Source organism: Macaca fascicularis, chromosome 15, assembly GCF_037993035.2.
Source record: "Macaca fascicularis isolate 582-1 chromosome 15, T2T-MFA8v1.1".
Classification (NCBI taxonomy): Eukaryota; Metazoa; Chordata; class Mammalia; order Primates; family Cercopithecidae; genus Macaca; species Macaca fascicularis.
The window spans coordinates 78,274,417-78,298,154 of NC_088389.1; the positions used below are offsets into that span (position 1 = coordinate 78,274,417).

At 37.7% G+C, this 23,738-nt stretch overlaps 1 protein-coding gene across 6 annotated transcripts in view; it reads left to right on the forward strand.

The window, feature by feature from the left end:
• Window positions 1-927: 927 nt before the first annotated feature.
• Window positions 928-23,738, forward strand: part of MLLT3 (MLLT3 super elongation complex subunit) — a 284,749-nt gene continuing 261,938 nt past the window's right edge. For 3 of the 6 annotated variants that reach the window (XM_005581643.5, XM_074017382.1, XM_074017380.1), the window contains exons 1-2: window positions 928-1,153; window positions 2,566-2,746. In XM_005581643.5, coding sequence (XP_005581700.1) covers window positions 1,142-1,153; window positions 2,566-2,746 — 193 coding nt within the window. In that variant the 5' untranslated portion in view covers window positions 928-1,141. Of the gene's footprint in view, window positions 1,154-1,409; window positions 1,618-2,565; window positions 2,747-23,738 lie in introns of those variants that run through there. The other 3 variants (XM_005581644.5, XM_074017383.1, XM_074017381.1) reach the window with 1 other exon arrangement.

Here is a 23,738-nt window from a genome sequence, read left to right on the forward strand (position 1 = left end):
TCAGAGGAAAATCCTCCACGTTCTGATGCAACTCAGCAGGCTGTCAGGAGGGGAAGCCTCCCGAAGAAAACAACTCCAAGCCTGGTCCCCGAGGGTCTGTACCTGGCACCCCCAGGTGTCTTGCCTTCACCTGGGCACCGCTTTATGAAGCTTCCCAGCCGGGGATTACCAACGAGGAAGGCGTTCCCTTGCAAGGAAATAGCATCCTTGTTTCTCCCTTGTTCATTTCATTTTCAAATTTTCAGTGGCGGTGGCAGGAGGGCGGGGAGTGAGGGTGGTGGGCGGGTGCCTGTGAGTGGATGGGGCAGGGGGCCAGGGGATCGTTGCGGGTTAGAACAGCCTCAGTGATTGCTATTTTCATGCTCGTTTTTTGCAGGATAGCATTTCTCTCTCTCTCTTTAAATAAGTTTGTTTGGGTGTGAGTTCTTGTCTTTTCAGCACAAAACCATAGAAATACGTGGTGGAAAGTAAAAGAAAGCCCACTCCCTCCTCCCCGTGCGTGCTAGCTAAGGACTTGATTTAACACCCCTTCTCCGGCTGCTGGGGGCTCTAAGCAGTGGCTACATTCCAGCAGTTTTAATCCGTTTTTTATTGTAGGGCGAGCAGAGTTTACACAGGGGCTGGGATGGCTCCCCAGCTGGCCGCTCTCCCTAGTCCCGCGCCCCCTCCCTGCCACCCCCGCAGCAGGAACCTGTTACTTTAAGCAAGGCTTTCCAGTGTGGCGCTGCGGGCCGCCGGGGTTTCGGAAGGTGGCAGGTGATTGGCTCTTTCGAGCTCCCCCTGGCTCGCTCGCTCGGCCTCCCCGCGCGCTCCGCCCCGCCCGCAAGCCCTCCCTCCGCCCCGCGAGGCTCGGAGCCCGGGTGTCAGGCGCCACGGCGCATGCTCCGGAATCATCTTCTTTACCCTGGAGCTGCTGCTGCTGCTGCTGCTGCTTTTGCTTTTGGGGCTGAGTTTAATAAGCGAGCGAGCGAGCGAGCGAGCAAGCGAGCGCGGGGGGAAAAAGGCAGAGAATGTCCGCCATCTACCCTCCGCTCCTGGGCGCGCTCTCATTCATAGCAGCCTCTTCATGAATTACAGCTGAGGGGGGGCGGAGGAGGGGGGGTACCACACAACACCCCAGCAAACCTCCGGGCCCCCAGGCATGGCTAGCTCGGTAAGTACGCGCAAAAATAATAATAAAAGACCTCCCCCACTTTCCTTCCTCGCCCTGCGCCGCCGCAGCCCAGACAGCGCCAGCGCTCCGCGGTTCCAATTAGAGAAAGGTTGGTACGGCTTGCAGGGAGCTGCCGCCTCTCCCTCAGCCTCCGCTCCCCTCCTCCCCCACCCCCCCGGCGCGCGCGCACACACAGACACACACACACTCACACACGCTCACACTCGCCCCTCCACCCCCCGCGCCTCCCTCCCTCCTCGCCTCTTTGCAATCACAAGAAGCGCACTCACACACTCCCTCTCGCTCACACGCGCGCACTCACACACACACTCACGGTGGAAGGAGGCGAATAATAACTCAGCCATATTTCAGTCGCCGCTGCCGGGAGCTGCGGGCACAGTCCGGGGACGCGGCGAGCAGCCTCGGCGGCCGCACCTCCGCAAAGCGCCGCGGCCGCTACGATGGTGCGTTCTCCGCGGCGCGCGTGTGTCAGCCGGAGTGTGCGGGGCTGACAGCGGCGGGGCCGCACGCAACTTTGCCCCAGCGCCGGGGGGTGCTGAGCGCGAGCCGAGGCTCGGCGGCTGTCCGCCCGCCGCCCTGCCTTTCTGAATTTCATTTTTGAGGGGGAGGTGGGAGATACTTTGGAGCCACTTTGGCTCTTGAAAGTGTGTTGCGGGGTCTCGGTTCGACTGGCCTCGCCGATCGCCTGGGGCTTTTAGTTGGGGGGTGCGGGGTGCTTTAAGTTATGGATGCCTCGGTGTGTTTTCCTGCGGGCGTGTGTGTGTGTGTGTGTTTCAATGTGTGTATGACGATGTCTCATTTTTGTTGTGCACGAACCCCGTGGCAAGAGCACGGGAGTTTGTGCCCATCAGCAGAGGCTGCCTGTAGTTTCCATTCCGCCTGGCACAGCGCTCCACACGCACGCACACACACACGTACACAAAGACTTCCTCGGCGTGTGCCTGTCGCCGCGGTACTTTCGGGGAGGGGGCTCGCCAGGAACCCTTCGGTCCCTCTGGGTCCCAGCCACCTACCCTTCCACGCCGGAAAACCGCCCCGGCATTGCCTTCTGATTTGTTTCCGATGCATTTGTTATCGTGCTTGTCGTGGCTGAGTGTGTTCTCCCTCTTTCCCTGACCCTTTTCCCGACTGGGGATAACATTCCGTTACAATCCTGTCCGATGTGGATGCGGGGCCCGGGGCGCCTGGGGCCGAGTCGGGCCGGCCGGGCGGGTATATTTGGGGGTGTGGGATGTGCGCGCCCACGCGCGTGAAACGTGGATGCAGAGGGCACCGCCGTTTCCTTTTATGTGCGTTTCAAGAAGGAGGAAAAAAAATGTCAGGCGCAACGTTCACTGCCGAAACGTCGCCTTCCTGTTGTTCACGGCTGTCTCTCCTCCCCCTGCCCGCAGTGTGCCGTGCAGGTGAAGCTGGAGCTGGGGCACCGCGCCCAGGTGAGGAAAAAACCCACCGTGGAGGGCTTCACCCACGACTGGATGGTGTTCGTACGCGGCCCGGAGCACAGTAACATACAGCACTTTGTGGAGAAAGTCGTCTTCCACTTGCACGAAAGCTTTCCTAGGCCAAAAAGAGGTAGGGCTCGAATACAAAAGGGTCTTGATAAAAAATGTCTTTGCTTGGCGAGGAAACAATCGCTTGGCCCGGGCGGTCCCGCTGCCCCGCTCCCCGCCCCCCGCGCCGCGCTCGCCGGCGTAGCCTCGGGATCCGGGTGCGCGGCGCCGCGCGGGCCAGGTCCCGGCTCCCGCCTGCCCGCGCGCGCGCGACTTCGGCTTGGTGAAAGTCACCGCAGAGAAAGGACCGTCAGGTGTCGAGTGTTTATTCATCCCAAGCCAGCCCTCACCAGTCCTCTGGGGTTAGCCGCGGGTTCTGTGGGGAAGGTGCAATTAGTTGTTGAGTTTGGAGATGTGGGGAATGGGGCTGGAGGGAATAAACACTTTGCGTGTGTGTGTGTGTGTGTGTGTGTGTGTGTGTGTGTGTGTGTCCTAGAGAAATTAAGATTTACCTGTGTTATTAGCAAAGAATGTATTGGATGTAGTTATTGTTCGGTCTTGGCAAGTCAGTTCTCTTTCGGGTCGTCTCTGCTTTCCTGTCTGTGTATGAGGCACCAGGTACCAGTTGCCATAGACTTTTCTTTTTGTGGCTTAGCCACCGCCACACCCCACTCCAGTCTGGATTTTATGTTTACCTGGGGGGCTTACTCGTTCCTCCCTCCCACCCCCGCGTGGCACTTGACTGCTCCTTTGATTCTGAGCAACGTTACAAAGTGTCTGCCGGATGTGATCTGCAGGGAGACGGTTCTTGCAAAGGTCGAAGCTAAGTTTAAGAGGAACATTGTGGAGGAAGCCTTTTGCTTTAGTCCCTCCCCACCTTGGTTCTTAGCCTTGGAGTCTAGTTTGCATAATCCTAGTGGGCCTCTGCGGTCCCAAACATTTTCCATAATGGGCAGGACAGTTTTGGAAAAAAGAAACGGAGTGTCATTTTGAAAGAAATTTAAAGAGGGTTTGAGAAATACCGATTTCTTTTCCCTTCAACCTCTGGAAAGCTAATGTGTGGTTGTTTTAGTTGGATTAGTGAAGGTAACAGTACAAATACAATAAGGTGCTTTGTTTGTGAGCAGGTTTATTTATCTAAGTCGACACAATGGTTAGTAGTTATCTTCCATTTGATCCGTAATCTTTATTGGCATCTAGAACTCCTGCCGTTTCTTAGAGTAACATCATAATAAATCCATTCCGCTTAGAGCTATGTGGAAATTATTGAACATTCTGGGGGCTGAATAAAGAAAGGAGAAATGCCGTGTGCCTTAGAGGTGGCAGGGGTTTGTATTGGTGCTTATTTTTGTTTCCAGGGCTCCTGTAATGGGAAGTAGGATTGTGTTTTTTGGCTTTAGTGGTTTGGTTTATATCTCCTCCTGAAAACTTGAACAGTTGAATTTGATGGTCTTTGTTGGATGGTTAATAAACCAATCCAGTTTCTTATGGAGGGCTAGAAATATGCATGGCCTGTAGGAAATAACATTTGAAATTTGTTAGCATTTTCTGTTAAAATATAGTCAGAGATTATTATATTTTATATTTCCTCCAAACTGGTAAGGATGAGCGATGTCAAGTTTCTGTCACTGATGAGGTTGATGTGATGCTTCTTGGAATCTCTCGCTCCCTTTCCATGTGTCTGTAGAACAGAGGAGTTTAAACAAAAGAAACCACCTTCTAATATCCTTGGTACACATTATTACTACTACTTGGCTACAGTTTGCTTCAAGGTGAAATAAGCTTTTAAAAAGCAACATTTATTAGGAAAATTAACTCAGTTGGCAGAAGATGTAGCTCTTAAGGTAACTTTGTTTAGGCACCTTGACAATCAACAAATTGACATTATAAAATTAAAGATGATCAACCTCTATTTTACCATTGTTTTTCTGCTTCAGTGGATGTGTGTACTGATGTTACTTTTATTTCCTATACTTAACGATTTTCTGTCTAGCCTGAGGGAACATGAGGGTGCTGCTCACATAGGCCACACCTGGGAGTTGTTGCTAGGCGTGGTAAGCTGCTTGATAGCAGTGATGCCTTCTCAGAGGTCTCTGGTGAGAGATGTCTGCTTGTCGGTTGGACTCCTCAATTTTTATACTCAACTGTGGAGGTTCTCTATGCAGTCCATAAGCCATTGTTTTAAAATGTTTATTTTTGGATTTTTATTTGTATGCGTGCTTCCCATGATGTGACAAGTCCTGGGAAAAGTGCCAGCTTACATTGCCCAGGAGAGACCTTGTCATACTGTAATTACACATGATTCAGATTGCAAGAGAAGGTTTCTCTGTTCATTGGGAATAGTTAGTTGTAAGTTCAAGCAACACCAAACATGCCACTTAATCCTGGGACTTATTTTTTGGCTTATAAAGTCTTTCAAAATGATAAGAATAAATATAGAATAAGAACGCCAGGAATTTCTATGTCTACTTCCAGTACCTTTTAGGGTGCTATGTTAGCTATATTGTAGATCTGTAAGTGATAGAGTAAAATTCTACCAACTGGAAATTGGCGAAACTGCAAATATGAATTTGTGAGAAATCCGAGTTATAAGATCTTTAAAAGAAATGCTCATATTCTATAATAAATAAGCTGTGTTGGCTCTAGTGACAATCTGAATCACTTTCACTGTATACAGTAGCTGCTAAACAGAGATGAGCCTTAGGACTGAGGATGAACTGCTCAACCACAAAGATGAATGAGTCCTTAGTTTTGTAAATCTTTGGTTTGGAAAAGTGAATTGATTTTCAGGTTGATTTCCTTTACTTCACAGTAATATTAGAACTTGTAGGAGAAGAAATGATAGTATTTTTAACTTGTGGCCTAATAAGAATTATGTATACCATTTCAGAATTGAGCTAATTGGATTTGAATTAATGAGGTTTTACTCTGTGATAAATATGTGTGGGAGACCTTCAGTTTAAAACTACTGGCACTAAATCTTAGAAAAGAGATTTTGATGAAATGGTGAAGCCTGGAATGTCTATTAGCCATGACAAAACAGGTAGGCCAGAGTATGATGCATTTTTAAACTATCTACCTGCAAAAAAAGACAATCTTATTTATTAGTACCAAAGATTTGTACTAGTCTGATATGACTGAAATTAGTAGTCACATTTGAAACATTTCTTTTAAAATATTAATGTTTTTGTTTTTAGTATCATGTGAATTTGAACTTACTTTCCAGTTACAGCCATCCTTACTATTGCAATTTGTTTCACAGACATTTATGATATGAAATCTATTGCTTATTATTTTATGGAAGCTAATTTGGCCACTGGTATGATTTGATAGCTTTTTATTTGTAGCCTTAGTCCTTTGAGTGGGCAGATAAAGCGTAATAAATCCACTCTAACAATTTTCCTGTAAGTGTTAGAGCCCAGCTTTACTGCATAGTTTGATTTGTGTTAAATGGTCTTCTGAAATAATTTGGATAAGTTTTTATCAAGGTAACTAATATTTGAGGGCTTACTAGCTAAGAAGTTGTGTGCATCTGGTATATTTTCTCTTCTGAGTCATTTAAAAGATATAAGGAAGAAAAATGAAGATGGGTGACTATTGTGATACATTCAGTGAGTGTTATTTGTGCAGGGTCTGTATGAAATTTAGATGACCAGTGAGTACAGTTTTACTACTGTGCATTTTGAAGCACATAAAGTATAATTTTCCAAGGCACTTAAAAGCTGAATTGTTGGAGGAAATCTCATATTCTGTGGGCGAGAATGTAAATTGGGCAGGGGTATTTTGGAGAACATTGGCAAGGTCTATTAAGATTTTTAATGTTTATACTGTTTAGCCTAGCAAATTTACTTCTAGGAATTTTCTGACAAATATGTTCTCACAAGTACACAAAGATACAGCATGTTTCTTGTGACTGTTCTTGTAACAGTCAAAATTTGGAAGCAAGCCATATAGGGGCCCTCAACTAGATACAATTAAATGATGATAATCTGTAAAAAAAAGGTATATCTATTTGTAGATGCAGGAAGGTCTTCAAGAAGAATTAAGTGAAATAAGGCAAGTCACTAAATCATTGTGATCTCATTTTTAAAAAAAGTTCTTATGCAGATAAGTATATGTGTGTGTATAAATGCATATGTCTATAAATAAGTAAATTTCTATTAGTGGGCATCAAACTCTTACCAGTAGTTTTCTTTAGTAGCTACTTATGGTGGTGGTGATGGGAGGTTATTTTTGTAGTATTTGATTTTTTTAAAAGTTAACTCTGTATATTTAAAACATTACAATGAGCACACATTACTTTTTAAAACTGAAAAAGAATAAAGAACCAATATATAGAATATTGTTTTAAAAATAGGGATTAGCATGTAGCTGTCTAAAAGTTAAAGATCTAAAAGTGATCTTTAATATCTTGAGTAGATATTGTTGCTTAAAGATGAAGAGAATTTGGGGTTAGTAATTACAGACTTGTATTCAAATGCTGGTTTAAGAGACTCCTTGTGTGGTTTTGGACAAGTTACTTCTGTATCTGTTTTCTCATTTGCATTATGGAAATGGTGATAAAATAGAACTATTAAGTTGAGGTTGAAATATGAATCAACTGTTGTCAAATTTATTGGGCTTAAGACCTTTTACACTTACAAATTGAGGAACACAAAGAGTTGTTTTGTGTAAGTTATATCTATTAATTTTCCTGTATTAGAAATTAAAATAGAGACATTTAAAGGACATTATTAATTTGTTTAAAGGTAATAACTTATTACATGTTAACATATAAGTAAATTTTAATGAAAAATTAACATTTTCTTTAAAAACACTGACAAAAGGGACATTGTTTATTTTTCTTTTTTTCCCCCCCCCTCAAATCTCTTTGTTTTAATAGAAGACACCTAGGTCCTCTTACCTGCTTCTCTTTTCAGTCTATTGTGTTATCACATGTGCTGGAGCCTCTGGAAAACTCTGCTGTACACTCATGAGAGAATGAGAATTGAAAAAGGCAAATAACTTCATATATTTTATTATATATATAGTTTTGACGTCACCAATCACCTGAAAAGATCATAGGGATCCTGAGGTCCTAATTCTACACTCTGAGAACTGCTGGTAGAAAGTATTTGGCATACAATCTGGCACACATAAATTGCCCAATATATGGAAGCTGATTGTTATTATTGTTGCTAATAAAAATTTATTTAATGGAAACAGAAAAGGTAAATCTTCCAAGGTATTTGCCTCATTAAATTCCAGTGAATGATTACCTAACAATAGTTTTTTCAGAAAAGGAAAATTTAAACTTGGGTTTTTCTGGACATATTTTATAGTTACTGTCACTGTCCATTCTTTTTTTTTTTTTTTTTTTTTTTTTTGACAGGGTCTGGCCCTGTCACCCAGGCTGGGTTGTAATTGTGTCATTTCAGCTCATTGCAACCTCCACCTCCTGGACTCAAGCCATCCTCCCATCCCCTGGTCTCACGCCATCCTCCCATCTCCTGGTCTCAAGCCACTTCCCCAATAGGTCAAACTAAGGCATGGACCACCATGCCTGGCAATTTGTGTGTGTGTGTGTGTGTTTTTGGTAGAGATGGAGTTTCACTGTGTTGTCCAGACTGGTCTCCAATTCCTCGGCCCAGGCAATCCACCAGCCTCGAATTCCCAAATTGCTGGGATTACAGGCATGAGCCATTGTGCCGGGCCTATCACTGTCCATTCTATGATGCATTACCTGAATTATACAGAAGTCTTTTATATTCATTATTGTAGGTGCCCCTCTGTAGAACTACCTATCTTTGCGATGTAGGCCAGGCAGGGATATTGGTTTGATAATTTTGCCTTAAAGGTCCTTTGTTCCTTCTCTTGGTTCTTTGAAGTTTCTTTCCCATGGGTCTTCCATGGACCAACCTTGGCCTGTTTCTTGCCTTTCTAGTCATTTATTACAGGTAATCCCCACTACTTAACATCACTTTTATAGTTCTAAGATATATAACTTTTCTTGTTTTGAATCTTCAAAAGAGATGTTATAGAAGTTGGGAAATTACATGGCACAATTGTAGCTTTTGTGAAGAACCTTGTTCATTTTTTTAAACAAATGAAATGTTTTTTTCTAATTTATAAATATTTGTTCATTGTAGAAAAGTCAAAACATAGAGAAGTTATCTGAAATTTTCATATATAACCATAGTTAATATTTGTTAGACATCTTTATATATATACACATACACATCAATATTAACTATTAACATTCATTCATTCAACAACTGTGTGTGTGTGTTTTTTAGCTCCTACTATGCGTGTGTGTGCCTGCCTGCCTCCCTCCCTCCCTCCCTCACTCCCTCTCTCCCTCCTTCCTTTCCTTCCTTCTTTCTTTCTTTCATTTTGGGACAGAGTTTCCCTCTTGTCACCTAGGCTGGAGTGCAATGGCATGATCTTGGCTCACTGCAACCTTTGCCTCCTGGGTTCAAGTAATTCTCCTGCCTCAGCCTCCTAAGTAGCTGGGATTATAGGCATGCGCCACCACACCTGGCTAATTTTGTATTTTTAGTAGAGATGGGGTTTCACCATGTTGGCCAGGCTGGTCTCGAACTCCTGACCTCAGGTGATCCTCCCGCCTTTACCTCCCAAAGTGCTGAGATTACAGGCATGCGCCACCGCACCCGGCCCTAGCACCCTTCTTAGAGCTGGAGATAAAGCACAGAGGAACATTCCTACCCTTGTGGCATATCATCTTTTAAAATTGTTGGATTTTTCTGGCATGACATTGTATATGGCTTTATTATGCTTCATTTGGATTGTTCCCAGTTTTGATTTGTTATGAATAATGCTGTGATGGACATCTTTGGCATTCATTTTGATGGTTTTTCTAATAATTTACTTACGTTAAATTTCTAGAAGGGAGGTAGTGGAGTTAAAAGGTATACAGAGTTAAAATTTTGTTATATATTACCAAACTTTCCTCCAAAAAGATTGTCCCAGTTTATATTTCCTCAGGCATATGAACTAGAAATTAACAGCTTAAAAAAAATCTTTGCCAATCTGTGTAGAAAAATGACCTCATTTTGGTTTGCATTTATATGATTAGCAGTGCCACATATCTTTCCTTATGTATTTATTTACCATTTGTCTTTTGTGATGTGCCTTTTTTGCCCTTTGTAGTCTATGGCTGCTTTTTTTAATTAAAAAAAAAAAAAAGGCATGGGGAAATGCAGAGAATGATATAACAAACATTCAAATCCCCACTACCAAGAATGAGTAAATGTTTACATATTATCATATTTGATTCCTTGTTCGGATTCTGGAGAATTAACTATTAGAGATGCAGCTAATGTTTTAAAATGCTTCCCAGCCTTTTCTTCCAACCCTTCTGCCTTTCTACTGTTCTATTTATCTTGCACATTTATATTGCTTACAAATAATAATGTATTGTATCTTAAAATCAACATGAAGAGGATCATGCTAGTGAATCTTTTTTTTCAATTGAGATATAATTCACATGCAAAATTCACCCTTTTAAAGGGTGCAAGTCTGTGGTTTTTAGTATATTTGTAAGGTTGTATAACCATTGCCATTATTTAATACCAGAATATTTTTATGAGTGAATACATTTTCATCTTGCTTTTTTCACCTGCTCAATTATGTTTCTGAACCTATCCACATTTCAAAGAGCCATGTCATTCTCTTCAATTTCCTCTGCTTAGTATTTCATCATGGGAATATATTATATACCTTACTTTTCTGTTTTCCTATTAAGAAATAAATAGGTCATTTTCTGTTCTGTGCAGTGAGCATCTTTGTGCATGTTACCTTGTGCAGATGAACAAGGGTTTGGACATAGGCCTAGATTTTGAGTTACTGAATTGTGGGCATGTGTGTCTTCATTTGTACTAGCTGTTGTCAGATTGCTCTAAAAAGTGGTTGTGACAGTTTATACTTTGTCAAGAAAATGAGTACCATTTTTCTTCTATATCTTTGCCAATTTTGGCTATTTTAATATTTCCTATTTTTCAGAGTTGAAATTTGGTATCTTTTTGTTTTCATTTACATTTCTCTGGTTCCTGGTAGGATTGAGCATTTTATATGTATTTATGGACTATTTTGATTTCCTCTTTATTGACTTCTTTCTATATCTTTTTTCTTAAAGAAGAGATTGGGATGTTTGTCATTTTCTTGTTTGTAGGATGTTCTTCCTTTGTTATTTGTGTTGAAAATATCTTGCCTCATTTTTTTTTAATCTTGATTTATGGTATCTTTTCACCATATGCAAGCTTTTAATTTTGTCAGATTGATGTGCTTTATTTTGTTTTGTTTTCCTCTCTGGGCTTAGGGTCTTATTTAAGAATTTAGTTAGTGGCCATAGTAATGTGCTTACCCAAAAGGCATTATATATGTAGGATACAGTGGAAGACTGAGGGAGATACAAATAAGAGTAAGAGGAGGTCCCTGCCTTCAATGTGCTTGTATCTTTTTAGAGCTGGAAAGGACACTTGAGATTCTTCATCTTCAATTACCCTTTCGTTTTACTTTTAATCAGAAGCCTAGAAATGTAGAGCGATCTTGCATGTAGACACAATGAGTCACAAGTATGCCTGTGCAAAGATAACTAGTAATAAATGGTGGTCAGTGTTTACTTTTAAAACATTGAGTAATTATTCACTTATATTAGCAGACAAATGTTCAGCAATAGCTGCTTTTGTAGACATGATCTAGGATTTAATTAAATAGTGGTCACCATGGTAGATGCTGTTTAAAAGGAAAAAGTTCTATAGCTACTTTCAGACAAAATCAAATTCTCTATATGAATTAAAGTTTTCCTTTGAGATTAAATCTTTAGAAAAAATTGTTGCTGAGTGGTAGTTATCTCCTGATATTTTGTCCCCAACTCACCCAGTGGTAAGAATTGCAATTACATGAAGGATGCAGAGTGTTGTTTTAAGAAGTAATGTTGCATGCCTTAATCCTTTCAACTTAAGTGTGATAAGTTTGCAGTGGTTGAAGACTGAAGAAGGCTATTATGATAGAATTTCTAAAAAGATAAGGCTAGCATTTGGGTGTTACTTAGTTGGTATGTAACAGTTAACAATTAACTTTTTGGATAAAATCAAGTCACCATTTTTTATTAAAGAAAATTATGGCTTATCTTTAAAATAATGTTTGTTAGTGATTATAAAGATGATTAGTTACATTTAATTGGAGTTATTACACATATTAGAAGGTTGATATTCTCAGAGCCAAGTAAATTTTTTCTATTTTAAAATACTTGATTTTGTCAAAACTAGATTTGTTTTCTTTGTTCCCTTCCAATAGAAATTATCAGTTATTTCCTCATCGATACCAGGCCAAATTCTCTGTTTGTGTATATTGATTTTTAAAAGCAAAATATATATTAACAGTTTCCTGAAGTATTAATAATAATAGCAGTGGCTTGGAGAGTAGGGAGGTAATTTGCCTCTCAATGTTTCCAGATATAAATTTAGTCTGAATGATGCCTTTTCATTTTTGCAGCTAGGTTTTTATGTCCAATTTCCCCTGCCACCTTCCAAGGATGGTACTGGGGATAGCATACTGTCTGATTATTCCAGGTATCTATTCATTTGATAAACATATAAAACGCTTTCGGTGTTTAAAAACAGAGTTCATTGTAGACTTTGTATCATCTTTACCCTTTACCCCAAATACTTCATTAATATGAATAATGAAAGCAAAATAATGAAAGCCTTTTTTTGTATCAAAGAAACATTCTTCTATTTCACATAGTATTTTCCTTCATTTTATTTATTTCTCTGCTTCTCTATAATAAGCAGCTGTTTTATAGAGGTTCAGTGAAAAATGGGGGGTTTGGGCTGTTGAGATTTAGTTGCATTTAGCGGAATAGGTTATTTGAAAATGTTGACACGGTTCAAGATTATCTGATGCTTGTTGTATGACTTTTTCTCTGTTTGCACAGAAATAGTAACTAGTGGGTTGGAAGCTAACTTTTCTCATTTTAGGGGCACCAAAGCAGCACGTGTTATGCATTACATGCTTTCATCAGTCCAACACTCCCCTCTCTTTGTATATGTTATCTCTTCTTCCTCCTGTGTTGCATTAGAGTTACACATCAGAAAGGATGGGACCTATGTTATCACTGTAGATACTACTTATAGCTTCATCAATGTGATATCTTGACCTGGAAGTTTTTGGCAACCATATAAAGGCAGGTATTGCAAGTCAGAAAAAGGGTTTCAGAATCCCTGACTTTACCTTCCACTCCTGGAAGTTATAAATTATTACTCAGATTTCTGAAACTCATTTCTTCTGCACCTCTAATAATTGACTTTGTGTAAATGGAACCACCACTTGAATTTAGCAGGAAACATTGTTTCTGCTGAGAATCACGTTTTCTAGAGTGTGTTCTAGCATTTGTAATAGCCAAAAATGATTTTTTCTCTTTTCTCTTTTTTCCCTTATTCTTTCTTCACTTACTTTGGATGCTTAAAAAGAAAAACTAGACACAAGCTTGAAGGACTTGGCCAGCTCTATCATTTTTTTTACTACCTAATCCACGAAATAACAACCAGCCTTTTAACTTTAAAAATAAGAGTCTAATGTATTCCAGTAACTGGTAGGAGCAGTATTTAGCAGTGCGGCAGGAAAGGCCCTGGCCTGAGAGGTAGAAAGGATGTGTTTGGACTGAATAAACTGTGTGGGCTTTGGCAGCTCTGAAAATACTGTTTTTCCTTGAGTTTTAAAAAGGATAAATTCTGCAATTGTCATTGATCTAGTGTTTTTATAACAATGAAATAATAACTACCCTTTATTAAATAGCTATATTGGTTATCATGCTAGACAATAGACATGTGGTGTATTTAATTTCTCACTCTTCCTAAGTAGTAGTTTGGAGAATGATATTTTTGAGAAAATAAAATATCGATATATGAACATCAGTGTATTGAAATTTTATCTTTTCTTATGATGAATGGACAGTGAAATGGGTGAAAGACTTGCTGCAGTAATAGGGAAGTAGAAGATAACATGAGTAATTCACCAAATAAGAGATTAAGTTACACTTGTAAAAGTTAATTTCTGATCATATTGTGCCATTCACCTCAACCATCAACTACTTGTAGGTTGGAGCATTTCAAGAACTCAGAAGATCACCCAGTGTTGATAGGAAACTTCTTCCTCAAACATGGCTCTTGACCATGCCATTAGATCTTTGGATTTTTCATGCTTTTTTGTCTTTTAAATAAAATAGACCTTGAAATTTTGTCACTTAATTTGCTTTTCTGAAGTATCACTTACCAGATATTAGTTGTGATTATATTATCAATAGAATAATATTAGAGGACTGCCCATGTAAGCTAATTGAGGACTGTCCGCATTATCATGTAAACAGGTTAGAAGAAAGTATATGAAATCTTTAATCATCCAACATACTTGTATACATACATATAAGAATAAATAGGGTTTTTCTATTTAATAATTCAAATGCTCAATTGAAGTTGTTCTGAAAAGCAAGTACCTTTCTACTCTTCAGTTGTAACATGCTCTTTAACTTTTAGGACAAAGAAAAAAATAATTCTAGTTAGCATTCCAATTCTATAAAGGAAATTGTCAAGCAGTTGATTAGAGCCAATAATTTAATTTATCCAAAAATACACAAATGCAGACATTTAAAATAGAGCTGCAAATAAATAGGAATTTTCTTATGTTGTAAAGGCTACACAAGAGCTTATAGTTAATGCTTCTTGACAGAGTATCTTTTTTTAGGTTAACATAATTGATTTAGTTCATTTTCTGTATTAGAATGGCTAGATTTGTTCATCTTTACCCCACCTTGTGAGAAGCACGTGACAGATAAAAATACATCACTGAAAAGATGGGAAGAAATGCTATCATAAAATATTAATGTAAGTGATTTCTGGGAGGTGGGATATCAGGAACTTCCTACTGTTGTCAGTAAAATTTGTTGACTTTTTCAAGTTTTCTTGAATGACTCATATTATGTGAAAGTAAAACTAGTATTTAAATGTATATATGGGCACATTTACAATAGGACTTTTAGTTTTTTCTAAAAGTAATCTGGAACGTGATTAAGACTGTTTTTCCCAAGAAACATTTTCAAATTTTGTTATTTGACATTTTTGCCACCTTGTGGTTTTGAGTCTTTTCCTTTAATGTTACTATGAGTATTTGCACAATGTTTCATAAGTTGATCGTAAGCTTTAAATGGAGACATGTAGATAATGTTCTTACCTTTCTTAACATTTTGTATTGAAGTTATACAGGTAATGAGATTAACCTGATTTATAAATGTGTATTCATATAGGATAGTCTTGGTAACAGAAAGATACCATGTGTAATATATCAGTACAGTATACATTTTTGGAGTAGTAAAGAATGTTTTTGAAAAGTTCTGGTCTTTTTTTCCTGTGGAGTTTTGATAACTTTGATAATTAATATGTCTATCTTGCTGTATAGTGTTAAAAATTTTTCTAGAGCCTACATCTGACTTTAAAAATCAACTACAAATAAAAAGACTCATCATGTTGTTTAGATATATGGTGATTATATTGAAGAATAAATAGTATTGATAATTGGAAATAAAAGGCTCATTTCCAGTTTGTGCATCTTTGTATATAATTTGGAAGTTAGATATGAACTTTTAAGAAATAAAAAGTACCAAAACAAGTACCAAACATAAGGCATAGAGAAAAAAAAAGATTTGGGGCAGAGAAAGAAGTGGTCCTTTTTGGATGGAGAATTCATACATAATTCCATAAATACAAACTATTTTGATACTAAGATGATTTTATTAATATTTCATATATAAGCTGCAAAAATATCTAGAGGTTTTTACAAAGGGAAATTAGTACATAATTTCATGTTTTATGTACAATGCAGATTGATATGAATATTCCTTAAACATAACTAAAAATGATTTCTGCAAAATGAGGAGGTTAATTTTAGTTGTCTCCAAGGTCTCTCTGCAATCTAAAATTTATCTAAATAAGTCCATGATTTTATAATCTGTGAGAAAACACATTTGCATTTTGACATTAAACTTTAAAAGTGTGCTGTGCACTAATGCATAGCAAAGCTATGTGTCAAATAAAAATAAGGGTGTTTCCCTTTAGTAGTAGATAATTTTACAAAATCCATACATTCCAATTAGATTAACTCTACCTTAGAATGTTTGTGAAATTTAAACATTGATGTTTGTGATCTTGGTATTTCTTATTAGCTGCTTGAATACAATTGCAACTTCAAATTCTATTTGCTAGCATTTGGAATAAGATTATATTCCATGAACTTAATTTAGTTCTGCTGACAAATTTCTACTTAACTATGTCTATTCCTTTTGAGAGAATTCTGAGAGAATTCTAAATGTGATTTATAATGGCCTGGAATCCTTTCTTCAGGATTAAGGTATGTACAAGAATGACGAAAATGTACTCTTTGGCACAGTGACTACAGATGGCAATATTTATTTGCTACTTTTATTAGTAAATTGATTTATATAAATGTCTTAACTGCAAAAATAAAATAATAGTTTTAAAATTAAATAATTGTTTTAAAACTTGTTATAACCAAATACCCCAGAGACCAAGTTGAGGAGTGGAGAGTTTGAGCAATACGAAGACCTGGTTTGAGTATTGCAAAGAGATTCCAAATTGGCACCAAATGAAATAAAAATACTCATAAAATTTTGTTATAGGACAGACAAAACTATGGTAGATGACGATAGTGTACAAATGGCCCTTATTTGGAGCATATGGAGTGGGAGCATATTTTGCAGTGAAAGAGGAACCAGAGGACAAGGTGTTCTCTACTTGTAGGCTTGTAAAGACCTCTGAGTTTTCTTTATGTTATTGTAGAAAGACATTATTTTTGCTTTGGCATGCTTAAAACTAAAGGGCAAATGATCCAAAAGAATAATCTTGAAATTCAATAGCAAGAGAACTACTTGACATTGTGGGCTGGAGGCCAGCAAACGTGGGGCTTTCATTGAATGCGTGGGAAATGGGGCAGGCCTGGAATTTAAAGAGACAGGGTGCAGTACCCTAGAAAAGAAAAGCCCTCCTGTATGATTTGCTTACTTGGAGAAAAAAAATAGACTTAAAGTTTTCTCTAAAGGATCTTTATTGGATCAACTATTTAAGGCATTGAAAGACACTGAGTGAATTTTTCCTAACTCCACCTCCCACACTCCCTAGCCATCTTCTCTTGTCTGAAATTGGTGCAGAGTAAAATTGTTTATAACAGAGCAGAAGCAGCTTTTCAAATAAAAGTACTTTGTAGCCTGTTCAAATGGAGTATAATGTAATTCTCTCTGAAATTGAGCACTTATTACTTTGTTTATGTAGCTGTTTTAAAAGTACGGGTGGGTGAAGGGGGTACAGCAGGAACCTCTGCTTTAGAAATTACTGTTTTTTTCTGAGTTTTCCTCCCCCATCCACTCATGAATCCCTCTTCACCCCTCCCCCACCTCCCACAATCCCTCAATAAAATAGTATTTAAAAGACTTGAATAACCAGTCCTATGTACCAGCTTCTTGCTGGAGGCAATAATGTTGTACTATTTTCAATGGGTGGTCTTGAATCTCCATGGGAGATTTTACAGGCAGTGGGCTCCAAGACCCACTAAGTGTATTATATGAACATAACCAGCTAAATTTCCCAGCCATAGAGAATACGCAGGGATAGTTTTACATTATTGAATTCTCATCATTAATTACTTGCAAACTGATTAATTTTATTTGAAGAAGTTATGGTTTAAGTCCTTAAAGTGAAACATATTAACCCAGCATTTGGGAGTTACTTTTTAAAACCAGTAAGCCATTCGTAAGTGTGTCAATTTAGGAATATCCATTTGTGCATGTACTTTAATTATTAAATTTTAAGTAATTTGTACTCCTTTACGAAACCAACACTTAGTAATTGTCTTCAAATGCTTAATAGTTGAAGTGAGATTTCTTCTGCTTAAGATAGTATAAAATGATGATATAGGACTCATAATCAGAAAGTATATTTGATATATTTATAATCAATTAGTATCTCTTACCTGTGGCGTATAGTATAAATGTTATACTAGCTTAAAATCTAACTAAAATTGTTCTGGCCCAAACCTTTGTGGAAGTAAACATGATTGGAATTATGTTAAATAGTGGATTAAAATTGCTCTTTAGGCAAATTACTTGAGTAAGACAATAGATTTACATATGCATCATAAATATTGAAATGGGGAATGTTGTCATAAATATCGAAATGGGGAATGTTGTAGTCATACCTATTCCAACATAACTTAGTTTGAAATTATCTTGCAGCTTCTTTCTAGTATGAACCCGTGGTTATTAACTAGAGTAATAAACATAACTTTGTTGGGTCATTTATTTAAATTACTTTGTTTCCCTTATTCACATTCTTCAGAAACTTGGTTTATAAATAAATAAATATTTATAAGTCCCGATTAGCTAGATGTCTGAAATACCTGTTTTCCTCAGGCTAAGTAAAAAAGAATGTAGGAATAGATATATTGATAGTAACCGGATGATGATATGTAATGAGAGAGCTATTTTTGGTTTATTTTGAACAGTGTAAGTAGTTTTTGGTAGGAAATTGTAATCCTTGAGGAATTGAGTTTGTTTCTTTTATAAAAATCATTATACAGTTGTTTTAGGTCTTATATAAAATGGTATAAATCCTGCAGTTTTCTTCACTGAAAGAATCAAACATCTGTGGCTCAACAGTTTACAGCAATGTAAACTGTTTGCCTTATATTTTTTAGCAATGACTAACCGTTTGCCTTTTATTTTTTAGCTTAATATGTTCTTGAATAGCTAAAAAATTTTCCAGTAGTTTTTATAAGTGAGTTTAAAGAAGTGATAGCCATCTGAAGTTTTATCTTGTGTAGCCAGTATTTAAAAGTTATTAAGATTATCTATACACAAAAAAGATACAACTTACTTCTGGCCATATATGTGAATAAAAGTTTAACATTGTTAAAAATTAGCTTGTCAAGTAAACGTACTGACTGAGGCATAATTTTGTTTTCGTTATCCATTCCGTTGGCTGAAAATGAAATAGAAACGATCTGGTTACTAAAGACCAGTGCTGCATTGGATCACTTCCTTGAGCTTTTGCTATGATCGTTAAAGGCAAAGTTAGACAGCTGCTGTAGATTTTGCCAGTGGCCTCACAAAATAAATTGTTTAACCCTATTAGTTTCAGACACTATCATTTCTACTTTGCAGATATGATAGCTGTGTTCGATATGAATCTATATGACTATGATTTGAATTTCTGATTTACAGGAAGGTAGTATAGCAGAAAATGAGTAATTTTAACATGATGATATTTTCATGTCTTGGAATATAACAAATCTCAACATTTTTGCTTATATTGGTACATATTTAAAAACTTCAACTTAGACTCTTTAAAGTTAGACTCTTTTTTTTTTGTATCTGAAGACTTTTAGAAAACTGTGAAAATTGAGTTTGACTTATAATCCTTGGTAATTGGATATTTAAATGTCCTTTTTTAGGCTTGAAGTTCAGAGGAAATACTAACTCATTGACTTTAAAATCTCATCTTGGATAAGCGTAGAGTTAGAATGACACCATGTATTCCTGGAATTGATGTTGTAATGTTAAAAATCCCAACAAAATTTCAACAATGTTGGGTCCTTCTGTATAATGTGTTTGCATTATTGCTACAGGTTTAAAGGGCAGGGAAATACTTTATTGTTAAGTCTGAAGAGGGCAAGATTTTGAAACCCACTGCTATGTGATTAAATCAGTGTGTTTGCCCTGAGGCTTCAGCCATTCAATCTGAATTCATAGTATGAAATTTTGGATACCTTCTGTGTTTGAAAATAATACTTCTTAAACAATTTAAAGACTGCCTTTGCCTATTCACATGAAAACTATTGAGGCAAATTACCAGGGTTAAGACTTTCATGTAATCAAGACTCTGAAGATACATTTCAGTATTTTAAAGAGAAGGTTCACAGCCACTGTACATAAAATTTTACTGGGCTTTTCATTAATCTAAAATAACTGGTCTATAAGTACTTTATCAGTGAAAACTGCTCAGCATGTAAAACGAGGAGTAGAAGAGCACAAAGGCTTCCTGCAAATTAAGGGCACAATGAGTACTAACGGACTTTCCAGCCATCTCCAGCTGTGAGATTATTATAGTTTTTGCAAACCCTTTTCTCTCAAAACTAAATCAAGAATGGTAGAGTCCTGATAAAAAGAAGTGTAGAAAAGCCTAACTAATCCTTAGATGAGTTACTTCAAACGTGCCAAAATAGAATAAAATCAGTTAATAGCATAGATTAAAGGTTACTTTTAATGCATTTTTATCACTCACATTGAGAATTTTGTTGTATGTTAATGCATTTGGCCTTAGTTAACAAAATTCAGAGGAGAAAACATAATTAAATTTGAGAGATTACATAACCACATTGTTTTGAGGAAATTTAGTACCAAGTTTTGGGTGCCAGATTTGACCTAAGAGGTAAAAGTGGTGTTCTTGAGATCAGAGCCATAAACAGGTGGCTTCAAGTTTTTGTGTTATAATTAGAAGGCTCACCTATATTCTTATAAGAGTTGACTTATTGTATAGATTTTTAAAAAACAATGTGGCTATATGTCTTTGGATAAATATGTCCAAGTGGTTTCTTCGATAAGATTATAGAAGACTGCCAAAATCAGATCTGGATTAATGTTTCAAAAGTGCTTGATTCTTGCTAATGGTAAAGAGAAAGTGAGGAGGAGAAATTAGAGGCAGATTTTGGGTGCAAAGATAGTCTTTGTTTTTATGTATATGTCTAAAAATGATCTTTCATATATAGAGGGAGACTATACCATGTCTACTTTTAATTCAGAGCCACATATTAGCCAACTACTTAATTTGTGGAATTATGGCATATTATGATAAAGCTGCCAAAAATATTGGGTTAAGGAAAAATTTATTTGGCATGATGCCATTGGCAGGAGGAATTGAAAAGTGACGTGTCTTTCTCTTTTTAGGTGGAGATGTATAAATATGTGTGTGGATATGCTGTGTGTATGTATGTATATATCAAACTTAATAAAACATTGTTACTAGAACCTGGCAGTAGGAGATTTGATAATCATGTTACGTTTGCCACTCCTCCAAGATGCCAAATTGTAAGTGTCTCTATCAGTATTTAACATTTACTTCCTTGTAATAAATGTATTGCTTTTGCAGTGGGGTAACAGGAAATAGTCTGTCACTCCTGAGCACATGCATGTGCTATATGTGTTAGGTATTTGTGTGTGTGTGCGCCCATCCCACATATCCCATATACAAATGTAGATTTTTTATAAGCCATGTGAGAGTAAAGTTCTGTTAATTTATAGTCAAAACATAATTTGCGCATACATACAATTCCTTTATTGAAATTCTGACCACATTTAACTTTATTGAAAGCTTCTAGCTTGAATGAGTTTTGCTACATTGAATAAATACTATGCTGTATAGTTATTTATGTGCTTAAGAAGCTGAACTTTCATTCCATCCCAGTAAGTTCCCATGGGATAAGTTATTTTAGTAAATCAGAAAGTTTTTCTGAAAGCGAAGTAATTCTTAATTTTTGGAGGCTTGAAAATGGAGAAAATAGCCATACGAGTTAGGGGGAAGAAATTATCATTGATTCATTTCGCTAAAATTAATTTAAAATACTTGTACTCTGAAATTATCGTGAGGGGGAAAACCCCACCACAATGCTGCTGAATTGTTTTACTTCTGGGATTCTATCTTTGTGTGTTTATAGGAGTGGGAACATTTTATCTTCTGTGTTTCTGTTGAGGTTGTTTTTCAGCAGTGCCCCAAGAAAAGTCCTGGAGTCTAGCTTTGAAGCCCTGTGGACAAGCTGGATATCAAAGAGCCAGAGGAATTCGGCAGTAATTGTTTTATGACTGGCCAGAAATCAGACCTATTTGTATAGGTAGCACACAAAATAGCTGTGATTTGACAATTTGGTGCTATTTATACCTACCATAAAAAGAGAAAAGAAAAAGTTAAAGGGATATTTTGGAAGCAGGAACTAAGCTGTAAATGCAAATTGCTTCATTTTCTCAAAGGAACAAAAAGAGAAAGGGTTTAGGAAGTTTTTATTGAAGCTACATTATTGAGGATCTGTCTGCTTTCAGGACACTGAATATTGTACTCACATTGAAACTACACTTCTTTCTGTTTGCAGTTTTTTCCCTATTCCCATCTGACTAAAATTATTTTTGTGGAGCAAAAGAAACTCTGGGGGAGGAGGGATAGTGGAGTTACAAAGTTTCCAACTCTATCTTAGTAGACATTTACAGTTTCATATTGCTGTTGTTATTTAGCTTGGGGTAAGAACAGTCTGCTGTTGCTACAGCTAAGTATTTTTCCATATAAAAGTTGCAGATCATTTATTATAGTGAAGTGTGAGGCTTTGCTAGGTAAGTTTTCATGTCTTTTTTTTAGAAACATGCAGAATAAACTTTCTACTTTCTATGACTATTTTTGATCTGGAAGCCAGACATCTTTTTGAATACAAAATGCCTTAGTTATTTGTTCCTCTCACCTGGAGAATATTCTGAACTAAAGGTGGGCAGTGTATCATGGTATGTCTGTACTTCAATGGGTAGCCCAAAGTGAAGTTTGACTGTTTCCAGAATGTCATTCTGACCTTTTGAGGTTGTCAAATGCTTCATTGTTTTGCCTCCAAACCCCCAGCCCGTACAGCAGTCTGAGTCTGGGGGCAATGGTGCAGAGAAAAAGCAAACATGTCTGTGATTGACTACACTTTTTTTTTTTCTTTTTTTAAAGAAACTCTAGAAATGCCTTAGGGATCCCTGGGGCTTTGTCACAATTTAAAGCCATTTTACCATTGAATTTTGACTGTATTAATTTGCTTTGGTTTAAATTTTTTCCAATTGGATTCTGATTCTCCCATAATAAGTAGCGTGATCTTTGTTATGTATACGTTACTTTCTAGGGAGAGGCTCTATAGTTATGGTTGGATGAAATGAGTTCACTGAGGGTAGGAGAAAAGAAGTGGAAATGGGTGGAGATAACTGGGTGTTCAGGCCATCAGTTCTGGCTTCTTTGAAAGAAGACTAAGAGTTTAAGATGGTGTGTGAAAGATCAGAAGCTTCTGAGTAAGGATTTAAAATGGGACTCTCCCAAAAGCCTAAAATCTGGTTGGATTTCAAGGTGGGTTCCTTATTCGGGAAATAGGTGACATCACTATAGAGAAGAAACATTTGGATTGCTGTTATTCCTGAGGAGTGTGAACACTCAGATGGGAAAAGAGGATACAACCTTACAGAATATTTTCGTGGGTTGAGAATGTACACCAGTTGGGGTTGGTTAAGGAAGGGGTTGTATTTCTAAAGTATTGATCATTTATTCAGCCAACATAGAGCACCATCTATGTGCCAGGCACTGCAGTAAACACTGAGGATAGCAACAGAACAGACGTGGTTCTTGTCTTCTGGAAGTGCTTAGTCCGGCATCAGGCATGTTTTCCACACACACAAAGCACAATAACAGCACAGCAAGATAAGTGCTTTTATGAAGCTATGAAAAATGAAGCTGTGGAAATAGAATTCTAAGTGTTTAGTATTGCCCAGGTATCAGAATTTGAACTAAGTTTTTTTGTTTTTTTAGGAAATTGCAAGTGAAGCATTTGGTAAGACAGAGAATCAGTGAGGATTTAAAAAAATTATCCTGAATCTATCAAAGATAGATTTTCGTCTCTTTGAGGGTTCTCTTTATAGGGCTGTGTAAGTGCAGTGTTCTTGGAATTTCTGAACTCACTGGGTTAACATTGTACAATACAGTATTATATAGGTGAAAAAAGAAGAAAGCTAAGCAATTTATAGTTACTGAAGGTTTAATTTTCCACCTTGTTATTTTACAGACGTGGCATCCAAGACTGAAGGTTAACTAACTTGCCTATGGTCCACGTGGCCTATGAATATGGTGACTCTATGCCCTGCTTTGCTGGGGACAGTCAAAGTATATGCCTGTTGTCCTGTGTTGGTGACAAAACTATTGCTTTTTGGATGATAGATTATATAGTCACCCTTT